This window comes from Babylonia areolata, chromosome 1, assembly GCF_041734735.1.
Source record: "Babylonia areolata isolate BAREFJ2019XMU chromosome 1, ASM4173473v1, whole genome shotgun sequence".
In the NCBI taxonomy this organism is placed as follows: Eukaryota; Metazoa; Mollusca; class Gastropoda; order Neogastropoda; family Buccinidae; genus Babylonia; species Babylonia areolata.
In genome coordinates this window covers 297,684-321,484 of record NC_134876.1, presented here as the reverse complement: position 1 = coordinate 321,484, position 23,801 = coordinate 297,684, and the positions used below count along the sequence as shown (strand labels likewise).

The following is a 23,801-nucleotide window of genomic DNA, read 5'->3' as shown; positions in this document are numbered from 1 at the left end:
GACAGAAGATGACGAGAAAGAAGGCAGAAAATAGAAGACAGATGGTGCAAACTGAAAGGACAATAAGAAAACATTTGGAGGGAAAATTTTCCATGAAGCAGATTTTGTGCATGTGTGTGTGTGTGTGTGTGTGTGTGTGGATGTGTGTGAGCCTATGAAAAAAATCCCAGTCTCTGAAGGGAGATTTCCATTATCACAAGTTTTGGAAACTATCATTAAAAATATGTTCCAAATAGCTGCCAATCTATGAAACCTAACAAGTGATTGTGTTGTATTAATCTGTACTGTATTGTATTGAATGATATTTTGTATTGTATTGTACTGTATTGTGCTGAATTGTATTACTCTTTGACATAACAGATTTCTCCATGTGACATTTGAGCTGCTCTCCCCAAGGACAGCACATTGCCACAGTGTATTGTATTGTATTGTATTGTATTGTATTGTATTGTATTGTATTGTATTACTCTTTGACATAACAGATTTCTCCATGTGACATTTGAGCTGCTCTCCCCAAGGACAGCACATTGCCACAGTGTATTGTATTGTATTGTATTGTATTGTATTGTATTACTCTTTGACATAACAGATTTCTCCATGTGACATTTGAGCTGCTCTCCCCAGGAACAGCATGTTGCCACAGTGTATTGTATTGTATTGCATTGTATTGTATTGTTTTGTATTGTATTGTATTGAATTGTATTACTCTTTGACATAACAGATTTCTCCATGTGACATTCAAGCTGCTCTCCCCAGGAACAGCATGTTGCCACAGTGTATTGTACTGTATTGCATTGCATTGTATTGTTTTGTATTGTATTGAATTGTATTACTCTTTGACATAACAGATTTCTCCATGTGACATTCAAGCTGCTCTCCCCAGGAACAGCATGTTGCCACAGTGTATTGTACTGTATTGCATTGCATTGTATTGTTTTGTATTGTATTGTATTGAATTGTATTACTCTTTGACATAACAGATTTCTCCATGTGACATTCAAGCTGCTCTCCCCAGGAACAGTATGTTGCCTCAGTGCAGTGTCACCCCACTTTTTTCCTTTTTCTTTCTGTATACTAGCGTACTTCTTTCACAGAATTTCACCAGTGAAAACACCTTTTTCTTTCCTTTTTTTTTTTTTTTTTTTAGTTTGTTTGCGCTGAGTTCATTTATGTATGCTGAGTACATTGCTTCACACAAGACATTGGTCTGCTTTCTCATCTGAAAGACCAATCCCCACATTGCCACTCAAGGTCTTGTAGAAAGGGAGTAAAAAAATCCCGGTCCATACATTGGACTTGAACCCATGGACAGTTGCTTCCCAGTCAGTCAGATCACCACTAGGCCACCACCCCTTCCGTACATGAATCAACACTTCACACGAACACGTCACAAACACCCTCGTACAACAGTACAAGTAGAGATATTCATCCAAATCATACTTTTGTGTTGAAAAATCCAAAATCTGTATCAACAAGACTGTTTATTCAACCACACAAAATAATCAACTCTTCAGTTCACTTATCCTTACCGGAGCATGAAAGGTCTGAGCTTCGCAACAAGTATTCCTTTCCAGTTGTAACAAGTACATCATTCAGTTCAAGGACACTGACTCACATCTTGTCTGCAAATAGAATCATGTCATTCTCTCATCAAATTGTATACTGATGGTTTACTCCAGTATATATCTTTAATGTAAAATAACTGAATACAGATTATTCTCTCATCAAACTGTATATTGATTGTTCATTCCAGTATTCATCCTCAATGTAAAATAAATAAATACATGTCTTAAAAAATAAACAATTATGCAAATAAAGAACATAAATGCAAAATAAGAATTGTAAACTTTTTTTAAAGACAAATAATGAATGTGAATATACAAAACAAAACAAAATCAATGACCACAAACAGAAAACAGCTTTTTTTTTTATAATAAACAATTTAACAATTCCTACAACAAATTAACTGACCTTACAGCAAACATACAAAAATCATTCAAGTGTACAATGTACGCATGTAAAATTATTTCTCTTTTCAAAACCATCGTGTCAAATTTGATGAGACTTTCTGTTTTCCCAATCAAAGAAACAAATCTGTATATGCCCTCACTCTTATCAATAGCAATGAAGAACAAATCAGTTGTCTCTGGGTTTGGTGGTTGTTTTTTTTATTTGTTGTTGTTGTTTGTTTTATAAAGAAATTGAAACCCACAAACTACAAGACCATAAGCCCATGTCAAACATCACATAAATCGCATGGCTCCATACACACCTTATCAAACAATTTACATGCATGAAGGCAAAACTGAAAATCACACTGTAAAGCTCGACACACTCTCCAACTCGCACTCAATTGTCACTGATTGTTTGCATTGGCCCTAGGTAAGACTGATTGTTTGCTTTGGCCCTAGGTAAGTTTGCATTGGCCCTAGGTAAGACTGATTGTTTGCTTTGGCCCTAGGTAAGACTGATTGTTTGCTTTGGCCCTAGGTAAGACTGACTGTTTGGTTTGGCCCTAGGTAAGACTGTTTGTTTGTTTGCATTGGCCCTAGGTAAGACTGATTGTTTGTTTGCATTGGCCCTAGGTAAGACTGATTGTTTACATTGGCCCTAGGTAAGACTGACTGTTTACATTGGCCCTAGGTAAGACTGATTGTTTGTTTACATTGGCCCTAGGTAAGACTGACTGTTTACATTGGCCCTAGGTAAGACTGATTGTTTGTTTACATTGGCCCTAGGTAAGACTGTTTGTTTGCTTTGGCCCTAGGTAAGACTGTTTGTTTACATTGGCCCTAGGTAAGACTGTTTACATTGGCCCTAGGTAAGACTGACTGTTTGCTTTTGCCCTAGGTAAGACTGATTGTTTGCATTGGCCCTAGGTAAGACTGTTTGTTTACATTGGCCCTAGGTAAGACTGATTGTTTGCTTTGGCCCTAGGTAAGACTGACTGTTTGCTTTGGCCCTAGGTAAGACTGACTGTTTGCATTGGCCCTAGGTAAGACTGTTTGTTTGCATTGGCCCTAGGTAAGACTGACTGTTTACATTGGCCCTAGGTAAGACTGACTGTTTGCTTTGGCCCTAGGTAAGACTGACTGTTTGTTTACATTGGCCCTAGGTAAGACTGATTGTTTGTTTACATTGGCCCTAGGTAAGACTGATTGCACTGGCCCTAGGTAAGACTGATTGTTTGCATTGGCCCTAGGTAAGACTGATTGTTTGCAATGGCCCTAGGTAAGACTGATTGTTTGCACTGGCCCTAGGTAAGACTGATTGTTTGCTTTGGCCCTAGGTAAGACTGATTGTTTGCTTTGGCCCTAGGTAAGACTGATTGTTTACATTGGCCCTAGGTAAGACTGATTGTTTGCTTTGGCCCTAGGTAAGACTGTTTGTTTGCTTTGGCCCTAGGTAAGACTGATTGTTTGTTTACAATGGCCCTAGGTAAGACTGACTGTTTACATTGGCCGTAGGTAAGACTGACTGTTTGCATTGGCCCTAGGTAAGACTGTTTGTTTACATTGGCCCTAGGTAAGACTGATTGTTTGCTTTTGCCCTAGGTAAGACTGACTGTTTACATTGGCCCTAGGTAAGACTGACTGTTTGCATTGGCCCTAGGTAAGACTGTTTGTTTGCATTGGCCCTAGGTAAGACTGACTGTTTGCTTTGGCCCTAGGTAAGACTGACTGTTTGTTTACATTGGCCCTAGGTAAGACTGATTGTTTGTTTACATTGGCCCTAGGTAAGACTGATTGTTTGCATTGGCCCTAGGTAAGACTGATTGTTTGCAATGGCCCTAGGTAAGACTGATTGTTTGCACTGGCCCTAGGTAAGACTGATTGTTTGCTTTGGCCCTAGGTAAGACTGATTGTTTGCTTTGGCCCTAGGTAAGACTGATTGTTTACATTGGCCCTAGGTAAGACTGATTGTTTGCTTTGGCCCTAGGTAAGACTGATTGTTTGCTTTGGCCCTAGGTAAGACTGTTTGTTTGCTTTGGCCCTAGGTAAGATTGTTTGTTTGCTTTGGCCCTAGGTAAGACTGATTGTTTGTTTACAATGGCCCTAGGTAAGACTGACTGTTTACATTGGCCCTAGGTAAGACTGACTGTTTACATTGGCCCTAGGTAAGACTGTTTGTTTGCTTTGGCCCTAGGTAAGACTGTTTGTTTGCATTGGCCCTAGGTAAGACTGACTGTTTACATTGGCCCTAGGTAAGACTGTTTGTTTGCTTTGGCCCTAGGTAAGACTGTTTGTTTGCATTGGCCCAAGGTAAGACTGACTGTTTGCTTTTGCCCTAGGTAAGACTGATTGTTTGCTTTTGCCCTAGGTAAGACTGATTGTTTACATTGGCCCTAGGTAAGACTGATTGTTTGTTTACATTGGCCCTAGGTAAGACTGATTGTTTGTTTACATTGGCCCTAGGTAAGACTGATTGTTTGCACTGGCCCTAGGTAAGACTGATTGTTTGCATTGGCCCTAGGTAAGACTGATTAATTGTTTACATTGGCCCTAGGTAAGACTGATTGTTTGCATTGGCCTAGGTAAGACTGACTGTTTACATTGGCCCTAGGTAAGACTGACTGATTGTTTACATTGGCCCTAGATAAGACTGATTGTTTGCATTGGCCCTAGGTAAGACTGATTGTTTGCTTTGGCCCTAGGTAAGACTGATTGTTTGCTTTGGCCCTAGGTAAGGAACTTTAAAGCAGAATTGCTTCTCTTCACTTCTTGTCGTATTTGTAGAATCCTTCTCCTGATTTCTTGCCCAGTTTGCCGTCAGCAACCAGTTTGTCCAGGTATGCACTCTTCCTGAACAGCTCAATATCAGGGTACTTTTGAGACCAGCCTGCACACACACACACATGCACGCGCATACCCGTGCACACACAAACATACATGCATACACACACACATATTCTCACATGCAAACACACACACAACTCACACACATGCGCGCACCCACACACATGCATGCACCCACACCCACATTCTCACATGCAAACACACACACAACTCACACACATACACACATACACATGTTAATTCTCATGAGAACAGAAGCTATATCATAAAAATATAAAATATCCCAAAAATACAGACAAATGCACGCATAACTGAATACAAAAAGCAAATATGTGAAAAAAAGATTTTCAGATGTTTAAAATTTTAATCTGGAATTAAATATATCTCCAAATTGTAATAAACTTGATAATCCAAATTCCATATCTATGCTTGCTATATACTGCAGAAATTGACAAGTTCGAACACATATGCTCTTTTTATACGTGTTTGTATTTCAGTCATCCATTGAATAAATAAAAATCCGTCCCTTTGCAGAAATGTATTGCATTTGATACATAGTTATTTTACACCCATGCCACTAACAAGAAACTATGGACAACAACTTAACAATTAACACATACTGTGAGTTGTAAAATAAGACTAACTTTTGGGGACAACTCTTATCAAAAGTAACTCTTATTGTACAACCCATAGTTTTTACATACTTGCCCCAGTTGATATTTTGACATGCACACCCCCTCCCACCCTTTCCCATCCCATCCCCTTTACATACAAGTTTAAAGTTTATGAATTTAACCACAAAAAGGCAGACAATGAAAAACAATATCCAAATACCTTTTTTAAAAACAAAGAAAATACAACTAAAATGGCATCCCACCAACTCTATTTTAAGCCAGATTCTACACTATACTCAGCTGCATAAACATATGATACTCAGCAAAGTAAAAATCTGTCCTATCTCTAACAGTAATATTCATATATGTGAAATGTTATGATTATTTTTACTGAAGAACTCATTGTACCGTCCATGATAAACTTTGTCGTATCAAGCCCAACATAGTCAGCCAACTCAAAGGGCCCCATGGGATAGCCTGCTCCGAGCTTCATGGCAACATCAATGTCACCAGCACTTGCATCACCTGGAAAAAAATAAGTGAAGGTGTTCATGCACTCCATCACACTGAGAAAGCTTTATACTTCCAATCACATGGCTCACCGGCCTGAGTTCTTCTGGTTTTCAAACTTAAGGCATTCATATGTATGCACATTTGTACGTATGCATGCTTCTATATGCATGCATGCATACACAACAAGTGCATGTGCACATGCATGCACAGACACATCCACGCACACATACACAAAATCACACACATATGCAACAGACTATATTCATGAACACACATGTACTCATGAACACAAAACACTGAGACATATGCACATTTTTCCCTTATTCATACACTCAGCATACACAAGTGTTCTCACAGTAGTTCTGGTACAGAAACTGCAAGGTCTTTTTTATTTTTCACTTTATATCATTATAACTACTATCATTACAAATTCTGCTTTGTGTCATCTTAACTTGCCCAATACAGTACAATAATTATCATAATCATAAATTCTGTTTTGTTTCATCATTACTTACCTGTTACAGTGTAATTATTTTTTTCAAAACAATTCTTCTGCTGTATGTCAATTTAACTTGCCTGTTATAGTATAATCTTTACTATCATTATAAAATTCTGTTTTGTGTCATTTTAACTCACCTCTTTCCAGCATGCGTACAGCTTCCATCATGTAAGGAACAAGCAGACGATTGACAATAAACCCAGGTGTGTCCTGAAATACACAGGCAACAAATCAGTTGTCAACATCAAGAACAGTTACATTTTAATCTTCAATACTCCTACCTTTTAAACACAGAACTAGAAATCTTTAGAAAAAGATCTTGTATCACACTGTTCTAAAATCACATTTTCACAAGATACAATATGCACAGTTTGTCAACTCCAGTAGCCATCTCCGTCAGACTTTAAACTGGATTTCCAGGCAACCCAGATGCCCTTTAATAAAATCAAAATCAAAATAAAAAGATGCCCTTACAGTTAAACTCATGTAAACAAGTAAAAGTAACAAGTTGCATGTCTCTGCTATTCTGCTTTCCACTCTGCACGACCTACTTATCTTTTTTACCTTATCGGTGTTTACACTCCAAAAAGAAATCTCTGCTCTTACTCTGACGGTTACCGTTTGAAACTTCCTCTCATCAATACAAGAACCTGTGGTGAACATTCTTTCTTCTTTGCTGCTCCTCACATCTAGAACAACCTTCCTTATCATATCCGTGCATCTGATTCTATTTCTGCTTTTCGCTCATCACTAAAGACTCATCTTTTTAAAACCTATCTATAAGTACTCTCAGCTTCCTTTTCTCCAACACCACCCATGTCAGCTCACTCTGGATGTATGTACTAATGTAGAGTGGGAAAGGGAGAGTGTGAGTGGGGGAAGGGTTTTTTGAGAAAGAGTGGCCATGAATGTTTTATGTTACTTGTAATATTTTTCTTTCATGCAAAGCGCCCTGAGCTCTTAGTGAGAAAGGGCACTATATAAATGTACAGTATTATTATTATTATTATTATTATTATTATTATTATCATTATTAAAACAGAGTGGAGCAAATACCATTCAAATGGTGCACAGTTCAATAATGAAAAAAAATGACAAATAAAGTCATCAGTTGATTTAAATTACAGTGTAATACCACACCTTGCATTCCACCGTTGTTTTGCCCATTGCCTGACCAAACTCAACCAGTTTCTTAAAGGTAGCATCACTGGTTTCAGGAATTTTCACAACCTGGGACAAAATTATCACAAGTTGATAAATCAAATTGTAAACAAAACAAAAATCAAAGATTCAGATGATTAGGTATATATAAATTGATTCAGTTTACACATAACTAAAAAGCAGAGAACATTTAAAACAATGATACAAATTTTCTTCTTCCTTCACCATTCTGTTATGAAACATTCCAATAAGATGCAAATTAATTCCACTCTTCCTTCACCATTCTGTTATGAAACATTTCAATAAGATGCAAATTAATTCCACTCTTCCTTCACCATTCTGTTATGAAACATTTCAATAAGATGCAAATTAATTCCACTCTTCCTTCACCATTCTGTTATGAAACATTTCAATAAGATGCAAATTAATTCCACTCTTCCTTCACCATTCTGTTATGAAACATTTCAATAAGATGCAAATTAATTCCACTCTTCCTTCACCATTCTGTTATGAAACATTTCAATAAGATGCAAATTAATTCCACTCTTCCTTCACCATTCTGTTATGAAACATTTCAATAAGATGCAAATTAATTCCACTCTTCCTTCACCATTCTGTTATGAAACATTTCAATAAGATGCAAATTAATTCCACTCTTCCTTCACCATTCTGTTATGAAACATTTCAATAAGATGCAAATTAATTCCACTCTTCCTTCACCATTCTGTTATGAAACATTTCAATAAGATGCAAATTAATTCCACTCTTCCTTCACCATTCTGTTATGAAACATTTCAATAAGATGCAAATTAATTCCACTCTTCCTTCACCATTCTGTTATGAAACATTTCAATAAGATGCAAATTAATTCCACTCTTTCAGTTTCATGTTTGTCTGTTGTTGCTGTTTTTAGGGATGCGGGGATGGTTGTGGAGTATCATATGCTTTGCTTTCAAGCTAACAACAAAATAATAATCTACATCAAGTGTAATACTTCTGCATTTCATTTATATATATATATATATATAAGATCTATCAGTATTTCTTGTAAACAATAAGCCAAGAGTTCTTTCCCATGTATCAGCAAATATCCCATCTTGACAATTTGGGTGCATTTGAGAAATAGTCCTAAAGAGTTCCCAATGTGTGGATACATTTTAGGCACAAGTTACAGAAGTATGTAAGTGTTGTATTCTGTATTGCATTGTTGTATTACTTTTATGGCAACCGATTTCTATGTGTGAAATCCAGGCTGCTCTCCCTTTGGGAGCACACATCTCCACAGTGAAATTTGGGCGACTCTCAAAGGTGCAGCACCACCTGTAAATCACTTTGGGTGACTCTCAAAGGTGCAGCACCACCTGTAAATCACTTTGGGCGACTCTCAAAGGTGCAGCACCACTTGTAAATCACTTTGGGCTACTCTCAAAGGTGCAGCACCACCTGTAAAACACTTTGGGCGACTCTCAAAGGTGCAGCACCACCTGTAAATCACTTTGGGTGACTCTCAAAGGTGCAGCACCACCTGTAAATCACTTTGGGTGACTCTCAAAGGTGCAGCACCACCTGTAAATCACTTTGGGTGACTCTCAAAGGTGCAGCACCACCTGTAAATCACTTTGGGCGACTCTCAAAGGTGCAGCACCACCTGTAAATCACTTTGGGCGACTCTCAAAGGTGCAGCACCACTTGTAAAACACTTTGGGCGACTCTCAAAGGTGCAGCACCACCTGTAAATCACTTTGGGTGACTCTCAAAGGTGCAGCACCACCTGTAAAACACTTTGGGTGACTAGGTGCAGCACCACCTGTAAATCACTTTGGGCTACTCTCAAAGGTGCAGCACCACCTGTAAATCACTTTGGGTGACTAGGTGCAGCACCACCTGTAAATCACTTTGGGTGACTCTCAAAGGTGCAGCACCACCTGTAGATCACTTTGGGTGACTAGGTGCAGCACCACCTGTAAATCACTTTAGGCAACTCTCAAAGGTGCAGCACCACCTGTAAATCACTTTGGGTGACTAGGTGCAGCACCACCTGTAAATCACTTTGGATGACTCTCAAAGGTGCAGCACCACCTGTAAAACACTTTGGGTGACTCTCAAAGGTGCAGCACCACCTGTAAATCACTTTGGGTGACTCTCAAAGGTGCAGCACCACCTGTAAATCACTTTGGGTGACTCCCAAAGGTGCAGCACCACCTGTAAATCACTTTGGACGACTCTCAAAGGTGCAGCACCACCTGTAAATCACTTTGGGTGACTAGGTGCAGCACCACCTGTAAATCACTTTGGGCTACTCTCAAAGGTGCAGCACCACCTGTAAATCACTTTAGGTGACTCTCAAAGGTGCAGCACCACCTGTAAATCACTTTGGGTGACTCCCAAAGGTGCAGCACCACCTGTAAATCACTTTGGACGACTCTCAAAGGTGCATCACCACCTGTAAATCACTTTGGGTGACTAGGTGCAGCACCACCTGCAAATCACTTTGCGCGACTCTCAAAGGTGCAGCACCACCTGCAAATCACTTTGCGCGACTCTCAAAGGTGCAGCACCACCTGCAAATCACTTTGCGCGACTCTCAAAGGTGCAGCACCACCTGTAAATCACTTTGGGCGACTCTCAAAGGTGCAGCACCACCTGTAAATCACTTTGGGCGACTCTCAAAGGTGCAGCACCACCTGTAAATCACTTTGGGCGACTCTCAAAGGTGCAGCACCACCTGCAAATCACTTTGCGCGACTCTCAAAGGTGCAGCACCACCTGTAAATCACTTTGGGTGACTCTCAAAGGTGCAGCACCACCTGTAAATCACTTTTGGCGACTCTCAAAGGTGCAGCACCACCTGTAAATCACTTTGGGTGACTCTCAAAGGTGCAGCACCACCTGCAAATCACTTTGGGCGACTCTCAAAGGTGCAGCACCACCTGTAAATCACTTTGGGTGACTCTCAAAGGTGCAGCACCACCTGTAAATCACTTTGGGCAACTAGGTGCAGCACCACCTGTAAATCACTTTGGGCTACTCTCAAAGGTGCAGCACCACCTGTAAATCACTTTGGGTGACTCTCAAAGGTGCAGCACCACCTGTAAATCACTTTGGGCTACTCTCAAAGGTGCAGCACCACCTGTAAATCACTTTGGGTGACTAGGTGCAGCACCACCTGTAAATCACTTTGGGCTACTCTCAAAGGTGCAGCACCACCTGTAAATCACTTTGGGTGACTAGGTGCAGCACCACCTGTAAATCACTTTGGACGACTCTCAAAGGTGCAGCACCACCTGTAAATCACTTTGGGTGACTCTCAAAGGTGCAGCACCACCTGTAAATCACTTTGGGCTACTCTCAAAGGTGCAGCACCACCTGTAAATCACTTTGGGTGACTAGGTGCAGCACCACCTGTAAATCACTTTGGGCGACTCTCAAAGGTGCAGCACCACCTGTAAATTACTTTGGGCTACTCTCAAAGGTGCAGCACCACCTGTAAATCACTTTGGGCTTCTCTCAAAGGTGCAGCACCACCTGTAAATCACTTTGGGCTACTCTCAAAGGTGCAGCACCACCTGTAAATCACTTTGCGCAACTCTCAAAGGTGCAGCACCACCTGTAAATCACTTTGGGCTACTCTCAAAGGTGCAGCACCACCTGTAAATCACTTTGCGCAACTCTCAAAGGTGCAGCACCACCTGTAAATCACTTTGGGTGACTCTCAAAGGTGCAGCACCACCTGTAAATCACTTTGGGTGACTCTCAAAGGTGCAGCACCACCTGTAAATCACTTTGGGCGACTCTCAAAGGTGCAGCACCACCTGTAAATCACTTTGGGCGACTCTCAAAGGTGCAGCACCACTTGTAAATCACTGTCATTTTTCTGTCTGCAAGTGTGTCTGTTTTACTATCAAAGTGGCTTTTTTCTACAGGATTTTGGCAAGAACAACCCCTTTGTTGCAGCGGGTTCTTCTATGTGTGATAAGTGCTTGCTGCACATGAGACCTCAGTTTACTGTCTTATCTGAAAGACTACCACCCAGACCACCACTCAAGGTCTTATGGAGGGGGGTGTAAAAATCCCAGTCCCTGCAGGTATTCGAACTTGTGGACCTGATCAGGCATACTACCACTAAGTCATCACTCCACATAGCAGTACTGTTCCCTTACCTCCACAAGTTTCATCATGGGAACAGGGTTGAAGAAATGCAGACCTCCAAACCGATCCAGCCGGACTGTGGCTTTCGCAATGTCTTTGATGGGTAAAGATGATGTGTTGCTGGCAAAAATTGCATTGCTGCAAACACATGGTATGCAAGCTATGAACGTCACATTAGCAATCTTTTTCTTGTTTCAACACATATTTCATTTCAATTTTTTTTTTTTTAATGTTTAGCCTGAAAAAAAATTACTAAAAGCTAAAGAGAAAAGTAATGGATAACAGCACTGAGAACGGTGGACTGAAAATGGTAAATGCAAATGAATTATAAACATGTTTTTACTTACAGTGGACTGGTCAACTCTGATAGTCCATTGAAGAAAACTGGTATCCTATTCTAAAACAATATGACCAAAAATTAGTAAATAACAATAACATACATTCGTTTTCTTTTTCCATCAGGTACTATATTTCTAATTTCAAGAATGTTAAGCTTCTTGAGAAATTTCATGAATTGTCAGTGTTGCGGTTTCCCTCATGTCAACAGCAACTGAAGTCAAGCTTTTTTTTGGCTGTTTTTCTCTTGACACAGATAACTAAGAGATATACTTCTTTGACTATCTTCCTCTCAGTCATGTTCTGCCTTTTCATTTTCTTCCTGTCATATCTTCCTCTCTGTCATGTCCTGCCTTTTCATTTTCTTCCTGTCATATCTTCCTCTCTGTCATGTCCTGCCTTTTCATTTTCTTCCTGTCATATCTTCCTCTCTGTCATGTCCTGCCTTTTCATTTTCTTCCTGCCATATCTTCCTCTCTGTCATGTTCTGCCTTTTCATTTTCTTCCTGCCATATCTTCCTCTGTCATGTTCTGCCTTTTCATTTTCTTCCTGTCATATCTTCCTCTGTCATGTTCTGCCTTTTCATTTTCTTCCTGTCATATCTTCCTCTGTCATGTTCTGCCTTTTCATTTTCTTCCTGTCATATCTTCCTCTGTCATGTTCTGCCTTTTCATTTTCTTCCTGTCATATCTTCCTCTCTGTCATGTCCTGCCTTTTCATTTTCTTCCTGTCATATCTTCCTCTCTGTCATGTCCTGCCTTTTCATTTTCTTCCTGTCATATCTTCCTCTCTGTCATGTCCTGCCTTTTCATTTTCTTCCTGCCATATCTTCCTCTCATTTCTTCCTGTCATATCTTCCTCTGTCATGTTCTGCCTTTTCATTTTCTTCCTGTCATATCTTCCTCTCTGTCATGTTCTGCCTTTTCATTTTCTTCCTGCCATATCTTCCTCTGTCATGTTCTGCCTTTTCATTTTCTTCCTGTCATATCTTCCTCTGTCATGTTCTGCCTTTTCATTTTCTTCCTGCCATATCTTCCTCTGTCATGTTCTGCCTTTTCATTTTCTTCCTGTCATATCTTCCTCTGTCATGTTCTGCCTTTTCATTTTCTTCCTGCCATATCTTCCTCTCTGTCATGTTCTGCCTTTTCATTTTCTTCCTGTCATATCTTCCTCTCTGTCATGTTCTGCCTTTTCATTTTCTTCCTGTCATATCTTCCTCTCATTTCTTCCTGTCATATCTTCCTCTCTGTCATGTTCTGCCTTGCTGGTCCATTCACACATGTTTTTTTAAAGAAAGCTTGGAGTGTTTTTTTGTCTTTTTTCTGGACTTGGCGTTCTTACTGTGTTGCGTTCTTTTTTCAGTTGCCCACAGATATTTTCTGATTTAGTATATCTGCTAATACAGAGAATTTGTGCATTATGTATGATAATGTATCTGTTCAGGCTTGGTTTGGTTTTTTAATCCTCTGGCTAAAAATTGACAGAATGGTCTACATCAGAAATATGTATGTCCCAGGGTTATGTGCATGAATATCACTGTACTTGCGCTTTTTTTCTTACTTTTTTTCCAAGTAGTTTTCAGTTTGTTGCAGTTGTCGTTGTTGTTGGCAGTGGTGGTGCTGGTGCTGCTGCTTTGTTGTTGTGTATATATCCAGATACTACAGAATAAATATCGACAAGTGTTTTCAGCCTTGGAAGGGTCGTGTGTAGTCGGCTGGCCTACGAGCAACGAACACAAATAAAACAAATGAGTAATAAACTCCTCCATGCTCACTGTGGGGCTGCAGTGTCCAGAGCAGCGAAGAGCTTTTGCTTCACCTCCAGGTTCTCCACAATAGCTTCCACCACCAGGTCTGTGCTTCTGGCGGCATCTAAAGCGTCCGTGTTGGTCCTGATCCGACTCAGCACGTCTGACACGAAGGATGACTGCTTCTGCAAACACAATACCATGCATTCTTGTTCTTCTTCTTCTTCTTCGTTCATGGGCTGCAACTCCCATATTCACTGGTATGTACATGAGTGGGCTTTTACGTGTATGCCCATTTTTACCCCATCATGTAGGCAGCCATACTCCATTTTCGGGGGGTGCATGCTGGGTATGTTCTTGAACACTGACATGGATTACAGGATCTTTAACATGCTTATTTGATCTTCTGCTTGTCCATACACATGAAGGGGGTTCAGGCACTAGCAGGTCTTCACATATGTTGACCTGGGAGATCAGAGAAATCTCCACCTTTCATCCACCAGGCGCCGTTACCGACATTCAAACCCGGGACCCTCAGATTGAAAGTCCAACATTTTAACCACCCGGCTATTGCATCTGTTGCCATGCATTCAACAACCAACACTTTTTTCTATCAAGAAAAGAGGACTGATTGAGAATACGGTAGAAATAACACCATTCACCAGTCAATACTTCTATCAAGAAAAGAGGACTGATAGAGAATACAGTAGAAATAACACCATTCATCAGTCAATACTTCTATCAAGAATACGGTAGAAATAACACCATTCACCAGTCAATAATTCTATCAAGAAAAGAGGACCTCGTGTTAAATGCTTTCTGCTTGGTAGAAATTAACTCACAATTTCACAGCCTTTATCTTTACACGATACTAAGCAACAAGAAAAAATGTGACCGTATGGACTGGAAAAGACTTAAGCGTTATTTAACGATACCTGGGGAAAAACACATTCATGAATTATCTTCAGTATTGCTGTATTACTTAAGCTTGGCAAATAAAAATTAATATTACTTGAAAATTTAAAACATGTATTTATGATGACTAATGCATTTGCTTCCACACTCTTAGATCTTGAGCATTTCTTCCTGTAATATAAATATCAAATACTAACATCCCAAATAACAGTGATGTGACATACAATTAATGTTTTCTCTCATATTATACATAGATCAAAACTTCCCCTTTCATGATCCATGCTAATGTCAAATGATGCTGGAACAGTGACTGCTACAGAATGACAATCATCCAAGCTGTTGACAATAAAAAGTTGTTTTCAAGTGAATGTGGAGCACATTTACACCCAATACACACACACACACACACACACACACACATATATATATATATATATATATATATATATATATATACTTATACACATATAAAGAGAGAGAGAGAGAAATACTATCATCTGTATTATCCAGACTGATGACAGTTTTAAAATCTGTCTGAATGAGATTTGGAGTACATTTTATAAATTTACATTACGCATAAAATAAATAAATAAGTATTATAACCTCTTCATCATCTGCAAACTTTTTCTTGGCAACTCGACCAAGACTCTTCTGAATGGCAACCTTGGACTTGGTCAGAATGTCCTCACTTTGGTCCACCATCACTACATTGTGGCCAGTTGCTGCTGCCACCTGAAATCAGTAAATATGACCATTTTCATTTCATCAATATGTTTGTATCTCATGCAAATATTTTCATATTTTTTAGTATATGTTTTTGTGTGGAGGACGGTAAGTACCTGGTATGTATGCATAACCTTAAACATGTGTGTGTGTGTGTGAGCGTGCGTGCGTGCGTGCGTGCGTGCGTGCGTGCGTGTGAGTGTGTGTGTGTGAGTGTGTGTGTGTGAGTGTGTGTGTGTGAGTGATTGTCCATCCATCTGTGCATGTGTATTCCTACACAAATGCATATATGTATGGGCCCAAATGTGTAATTATGGACAAGAGCCTCCAAGCCTGAAACTAGTGAAAGAGACCTTCACAACCCCACAAGGGGACGCTACAACAGACTCAGTCTTATAGAATAGTTTACCTGACAAGGCCTCCAGGCAAGTCTGAAAGAATGAGAACATTAAATCTACTAAATCGGCAAGTTCACCTTTTGCTTCAACACAAATGAATGAAACAATGGAAACTGCAACAGATGTGTGTGGCTTGGTAGTGTTGTGTGATTTTGTTTTATCCCCCCAAGACATGGTTGTTGAAAAAAGCCAGTTTTATCCACACAGCATCAATCAAAAATGTATGTAGCAGTAATGCTTTCCTTTCATTCTTTTCACATGTGTGATATAAGATAAGAAAGTGTGTGTGTGTGTGTGTGTGTGTGTGTGTGTGTGTGTGTGAGTGTGCACATGCACGATTTTGTGCGAGCATACATATTTATGTGTGTATGCATGCTGTGTAAAGTCTGGGCTGATGAGTGTTTAAATATATTCCACAGTCATACAAGTGTGTCCATGTGTGTGTTAGAGTGCATGTGTATATGTATATGTCATTATGTGTGTGTACGCATAGTTGCATGTGCATGTAAATTAAAACATCACACACATGTACATATGGATAGGTGTGTGAGTGAGTGAGAGAGTGACAGAGTGCGCGCATGTGTGTGTGTGTGTGTGTGTGTGTGGGTGGGTGGGTGGGTGGGTGGGTGGGTGTGTATGTGTGTGTCAGGGCTTGCCAGTTATGTCCTAGATAATGACTGTGTCATGCTGTGATGGCCCTGACCTAAGTGTAAGCACACACATGTGTGGCTGTAAGGATATCTGTCAGTTGACATAGAAAAACAAGAGACAGGGAGAGACTGTCATCATATCAGGCTGCATGAAATGAGCAGATTATTTCAGTTTCACACATGCAGCAATTCTTGCGTCCAGGTTTTTATTGTAATTTTAGGTTGTTACTGTTCTCTTTGTCTTCTACGCCTTTATTTACATTCATTTCGAATGCTGTACTTTAATGGTCTGGCCTCACCTACAGTCTCTTACTGAATGGAATGGGAAATATATATGTAAGACACTGACAGCCAAATTTCTTCATTGTAACTTGCCCTGGGTTATGCTCAGGATCACACAGCCGCATTTGACTGATTTTTTTCAACATCTTTCTGTAAAGGTTTCATATATAATGCAAACATATTGTGTGTGTGCGTGCGTGCGTGCGTCTGTCTGTCTGCCTGCCTGTGTCTGTCTGTCTGTGTGTCCCAGAATTTGGGACGTTTTTTCTTTATTTCATTTTCAATGATGGTGAATGATGATGATGATGAGGGGTGATGAAGCTGTTACTTAGGTTTATACCTACTTGACAAGGCGGTACTCTCAGAATATATTCCAGTATCAACCAGGCTTAGAGACAGATACCTACTTGACAAGGCGGTACTCTCAGAATATATTCCAGTATCAACCAGGCTTAGAGACAGATACCTACTTGACAAGGCGGTACTCTCAGAATATATTCCAGTATCAACCAGGCTTAGAGACAGATACCTACTTGACAAGGTGGTACTCTCAGAATATATTCCAGTATCAACCAGGCTCAGAGACAGATACCTACTTGACAAGGCGGTACTCTCAGAATATATTCCAGTATCAACCAGGCTTAGAGACAGACACCTGCAGTGTTGGTAAGGAAATTTGAGCAACACTCCCCAAAAACACCTTTGTGAAGTGGATGACCCTCAGATAATAAATTATGCATGTATACCCGCCTATACACATGCATACATAACTGGATAAATGTACAAACATGCATGGATGTTTGCAGCCATATGTATACATACTTATACTGTGAAAAAAATTTTTAATATACACATGTCAACATGACAAACATACACATCACCATAACCAGTATCATCAGTATTCCTAATAATCAGTATTGTGTTCAATCATTTCTTCTTTCATTTGATGTCTTGTCACAACAGACAAGTGCAGTGTCAAAGAGGGCTGGTTTGCTGTAGACAACTGCCTAATAAATGCATATGTTTCTGAACATGAAGAAAATAAATATAATTTGAGGCTGAAAATAGTAAAAGGCCTCTTCAGTAATATGCCATGTTGAATCGGTTGGAACTTCACTGACTTTCACTGATCCTGGCTCAAAAGTCAAAAGGTCATGGTATGACTTGGAGATTCTGTCCTTCAACTGATAATTACAGTTATGAAAACTATGTTAAGGAGGCGCTCAACATTCAAAGCATTAGTTGGAGATTCTGTACTTCAACTGATAATTACAGACGTCTACGTTGAGGTGGTGTTGAACATTATTAGAACAACACTTAAATCTTGAACAGATGTTTCTGTCAGCCATTTTATGACCTTGGTTTTATTGCAGAAATACATGCAGCCACACAGACAGGCATAGGGTCACACACACACACACACACACACACACACACACACACACACACACACACACACCGCAAATACATGTACACACACACAAACACATGCACATGCATGCATACACGCCACAAACACATTCACACACACACAGAGAATGACACATGATGTACACATAAAAGATGCACATGTGCACATACTCCAACATCTGCACACACGTATGCACACATGTACATGGATACACATACATGCACACAAACACACACACAATGAATCAGTGATTATTTTCTCCTTGAAAAATGTCAACAACTGTCTCTTTCCCCAGATCTCTTGTGGTTGATGACGCAACGGTTCAGTTTTTACCAAGGAACCTCAGAATAATTCTTCACTAAAACCTCAGTATGCACGCTCAGGCGGTCAGTCTGACATCCAGAGTCAATTGTGAACAAAATGGATTAACTCTGTTTATCAGAACCTTTTTGTTGAAACAACAAAAAATTCTTATTTCCATTGTTGTGTTTTCACTAATTTATATTACTCCTAACAGGTTGCTTCATCACATTCTTCAGTGAATTAAAAAAAAAACTTCAAAACTATGCTGCTGCCTGACTCTGAGTCCCATGCACTGATTGCACTTCTTCTCACCCCTGTACTCTGCAATGAGTCTGTGTTGAGGCGAAAAATAAATAAATATAAAGTTGCTTTTCTCTGCTTTTCTGCTTTCCACTCCACTGGACCAACCTATCTGACCTTATCAGTTCTTACATTCCCTCAAGAACTCTCTGCTCTTCTTCACAATGCTAACTTGTGAAAATTCACTGTGTCAATACACTCTTACCTCTTTGCTGCTCCTCATATCTCGCAACGTCTTCCACATCATATCCATTTCATCTGATTCTATCTCTGCCTTTCACTCTTCAAAGAAAACTGATCTTTTCAAGATCTACCTGTAAACATGCAAGCATACTGAGATTCCTCCTTCTACACCTCTTCCTACCTGCCAGATCACTTTGCATAAGAAAATGACAGAAGGGGTGTAGAGGGAGACTGAGTGGTCATGAGTGGTTCATTTATGTTGTAACTTTTTCTTTCATGTAAAGCGCCTTGAGCACTCAGAGAGAAAGGGCACAATACAATATACATTATTATTAGCACTATGTATACATGTATACTGTGACACACACACACACACACACACGCACACACGCACACACACACACACGCACGCACACACACACATGCACGCACACACACGCACGCACACACACACACACACACACACACACACACACACGCACACACGCACACACGCACACACAAATCCATTATACAGTAACACACATACCATACATACACATACACTGACTCGGTTTGAACACACAACAAAAATAGCACACACACACACACACATACACACACACAAACAAACACACACACACACACACACACACACACACACACACACACACACACACACACGCACGCACGCACACACACACACACAAATCCATTATACAGTAACACACATACCATACATACACATACACTGACTCGGTTTGAACACACAACAAAAATAGCACACACACACACACACACACACACACACACACACACACACACACACACACACACACACACACACACACACACACACACACACACACAATCAACACGAACATGCAAATGTACTTTAATCAAAATGATACAAAACAAAGTCATTGGATAAAAATAGTGCTGGCTGAGACAAATGTTTCCCTCTGTAAGTGTGTAACTTTGTGTCACTCTGTGTCTGTGAGACTTTGTTATATCATTCATGCACACATGTGTCACTGTGTGTCTGTGAGACTTTGTTATATCATTCATGCACACATGCATTTGAATGTATGTATTTGCATGTTTTTTGTATGCACATACATCACATGAGTATGCATGCTTGTGCAGCTATGAGTATGTGAATGTGTGCAACTGGCTAACTGCTAGTGCTTTCAATAACAATAATAATAGCAATAATAATAAGTGCAAGTGTGTATGGTGTATACAAATTCTTTCTTGAAATCAAGGAGTTTGTGAAAGTGCACGTCAAAGCCAGAGACATGAAAGTGTGAGTTAAAATGCATATTTATAAGAGTGTGTATGTGTGTGTGTTTGCATTCTATCTGACTGACAGAAAGTACTCTCACTTCGATTACCTGGGGGTTCCATAAAATACAATTAAACAAAAAATACATCTGAAAAAGCATGATCAACTATACACAGAGCTATTGCCAAGGATACATAGTAATACTGGAAAAGGGTTTTCTTTAGTATTCAACTTCTAGCTTTAGGAAAGTGACTCGTGACCTGGCATGGGAATTATACATAATGAGCATGGTTTAAAACACGGTCTTCAATTGTTTGCTCAGAAGATAAATTGTTATGGTCACTTTATTGAACCAAACACATTGAACTGTCCAGACTTTTTTTTTTCTTCTTTTCTTTATTATCTGGAAGTCACGACATTGCATGGCCTTTTAAGTATCAGTATCAGACCAGCCGCCGTGGTGAAGTGGTTAGCGTCGCGGACTGATGGCTGGGAGGACGCAGGTTCGAATCCCAGTGGAGGTGGGTTTTTCAGCCCGTGGGTGGCTCCTACCCAGAGTTGAGTGTGCTGTGGGCTTAAATGGGGAGACTGGGACCACACAGTCGAGTGTCATCCACTTCAAGGATGCGTCTTTGGGTGTGTTGCTCTAATTACCTGACCAACACTGCAAGTGTCTGTATCTCTCAGGCCTAGTTAATGCCTGGATATCATTATGACAGGAAGCGTAGAGTACAGCCTTGTCACGCAGTCCCAAACCAAAATGGACCTCCATAGCAATATCGTCATCATCATCGTCATCCTCCTCCTCCTTCATCGTCATCAATATAAAAAAATATAGTCTCAAAGTCTGTGGCCTTTCATGCCCTGCTCTCATGGTGACCTCAGTTTCGATACCCCTCTACTTCCATGCTTGGGGTGAGTCCTGTCAATGTCGTCAGTGTTGGCGGATTCATGGGTGGCTGTTGTTTGAGGGACGTGGTGGCGGTCTCCACTCTGGGAGGGACGCTCACTCAGTCTGGCTCCGCGACTAAGCCATTATTGTCGTTAGTAGGGGGCTTAGTAGGTGATGTCGTAAGTATGTTAAAACAGAACAGGCACCACTGAACACCACCGAAGTGACGCAGCAGCAGTGCAGGGTCTCCTCTGGTGTGCGGCCTCCTGGCGACCTAACATCGATGGTTCCTGTGGACTGCCGACACTGGAACTGTGACGGACGAACCCGGGTGTGGCCGTGTATGGGGAAATCTAAATAAGCGGCGTGGGAGTAATGCCACTGAAACGGGGCAGATGATGGGGCAGCAAAAAAAAAAAAAAAAAAAGTATCAGTAACAAGGAGGCGTCACTGCATTCGGACAAATCCATATACACTACACCACATCTGCCAAGCAGATGCCTGACCAGGAGCATAACCCAACACGCTTAGTCAGGCCTTGAGAAAAAATAAAAAATAAAATAAATAAAATAAAATAAAATAAAATATAAAATATAAAATAAAATACACACACACACATTTTTTTAATATGAAAAATAAAAAATAATAAAAATAAAATAAAATAAAAAGAAATAAGTAAATAAATATATAAATGATAAATATATTACAAAAATAACTACTTTATTAATAATAATAATATTTGTAAGGCGCAAAAACTTGATGAAGTCAACTATAAGCCTACACAAAAAAAAATTAAAATAAAATAAATAAATAAATAAAAAATAAAATAAATGGCCTTGTAAACTTGATGAAACTGGGTCCTGGTGTCAGTTTTCTTTACATGACCCAGTTCATCAACACTGCATTCGTGTTTATCTAGATCTGTGTGTCAAAGTCCACCTCTCTGCTGACGAAGCTGAAAACTTGCATTCAAAAGGAGGAGTTTGTATTATACTCCATGTTTGGTGTTTACATATACTTACCATGTCAAACTGATGCAAACTAGGCCTATGGTTTGCTCTGTTTGGCCAAATTTCGCGCGGCTAACAATGAAAAGACGCCCCATGAAAACTTGCATTCAAACAAGATTGTATCACACAAAACCAAAACCGGCCGAACAATGCAACGCCCTACCTGTGCAATGCCTGACCCCATGAGTCCTCCGCCAATGACTGTGACGTGCTTAATTGCACTGGATGCCATTGCAGGACTGGAGGAGAACTTGCGACAAAACACGCGCGTCACGTTAGCCATGGTTTCTGTCGGCTTGACCAACTGAAGTGACCTCGGAGGAGTAAAAGGTTATCTTCTCTTTAGCAGGCAATATCCTGAACCCCTTGATTTGCATACACGTGTATCCGGTTCCTAATGGGCCAAGGCCACGGTTGCAGAAAAAGCAAAAACAACGATTTGCTTTGCATTTCCGGTGTACATGAAGCATTCATCAACGGCTCACCAATCCATAAAAACTAGAATTCCCTGAGATGGTAGTGCCAGTGACCAATGAGAGAAGAAAAAGAAAATTGTTACAGAAGCCACAAAATGACATATACCTTGATTTTGCAGACATACGCATAACATTTTTTCAACGCACAAAAAACCCTGCATTTTTTCAGTTCTGTGATGTCCCTTTTTTTCTCTTTCTTTCTTGTATTTCTCTTTCGCCTAATATTTCCTTCCGACTTTTTTTTTAGTTTGTTAAATTTTCCTTTTTTTCAGAGCCTTTCTTCTTTCTTGCTTGCTTGAGTTATTCTGAAGTATTGATCAGTTGTTTTTTAGCCGGTTAGTTATTTATCATTATTATAGTTCTCATTTCAGTGTGGTGAGGGGTGGGGGATAGGAGCGTTTATATTTTCTAAGTTAGCCTAGTTAGTTAGTCAGTTAGTTAGTTTCTACGTGGTTCGTTACTGACTTCGTTAGTTATCTGTCGATCAGTTTTTCTATTCAGTTCAGTATATTTACTTTATTCCATTATTCTGCATTCTGCAATTTACTTGTCACTCTTATTTCTTCTTTTTCCCCATTCTATCTTCCGTTTGTGAGTTTGTTTGTTTTATCCAAACTTGCTTCGATCAAACTTTTTTTCCTGTGATACATATAGTATTTTAATTATATAGTATACTTGCATGGTTGATCAGCGGGCCATTGATGCCGTGTAGTCTCAAGGTCAGTTCCTTGACAAAACAATCTACCTGGTCCTCTCAACCCCATCTCACCGTCTGCATTGTGATTTGATTACGGCACTGCCCCGTTCCATCATCCGGACTAGCTATCTTCACTTGAAGTACTCCATATATATATATATATATATATATATATATATATATATATATATATATATATATATATATATATATACGTAGACTACACACTCGGCCTACAAACATGCACGCACACACTGACACATTCTCACACACACACACACACACACACACACACACACACACACTGACCGTGGCACGCTGTCCTATAATTGCTTGTTTTCTTGCTGCGGATCGCTTAATTCGCTTGTCACATTTACTGTGTCATTGTGGATGCAACTTCATGTCGCTTCTCATTTCAGTCCAATCGCCAGGATCTTTCTCTGCTGACAGCCTCCAAGTTTCGCACGGCAGGCACAGGGGA

The 23,801-nt window shown here is 40.0% G+C and overlaps 1 protein-coding gene across 3 annotated transcripts in view; it reads right to left on the bottom strand.

Moving 5' to 3' along the window:
- Window positions 1-1,462: 1,462 nt before the first annotated feature.
- The window catches only part of LOC143294991 (hydroxyacyl-coenzyme A dehydrogenase, mitochondrial-like), a 27,297-nt gene continuing 4,958 nt past the window's right edge, over window positions 1,463-23,801 (bottom strand). Inside the window, exons 1-8 of one of the 3 annotated variants that reach the window (XM_076606699.1) lie at window positions 23,630-23,780; window positions 15,335-15,463; window positions 13,844-14,001; window positions 11,744-11,870; window positions 7,563-7,652; window positions 6,560-6,632; window positions 5,819-5,935; window positions 1,463-4,839 (exon numbers count right to left, since the gene is read on the bottom strand). In XM_076606699.1, coding sequence (XP_076462814.1) covers window positions 4,715-4,839; window positions 5,819-5,935; window positions 6,560-6,632; window positions 7,563-7,652; window positions 11,744-11,870; window positions 13,844-14,001; window positions 15,335-15,433 — 789 coding nt within the window. In that variant the 5' untranslated portion in view covers window positions 15,434-15,463; window positions 23,630-23,780 and the 3' untranslated portion in view covers window positions 1,463-4,714. Of the gene's footprint in view, window positions 4,840-5,818; window positions 5,936-6,559; window positions 6,633-7,562; window positions 7,653-11,743; window positions 11,871-13,843; window positions 14,002-15,334; window positions 15,464-22,310; window positions 22,511-23,629; window positions 23,781-23,801 lie in introns of those variants that run through there. The other 2 variants (XM_076606559.1, XM_076606631.1) reach the window with 2 other exon arrangements.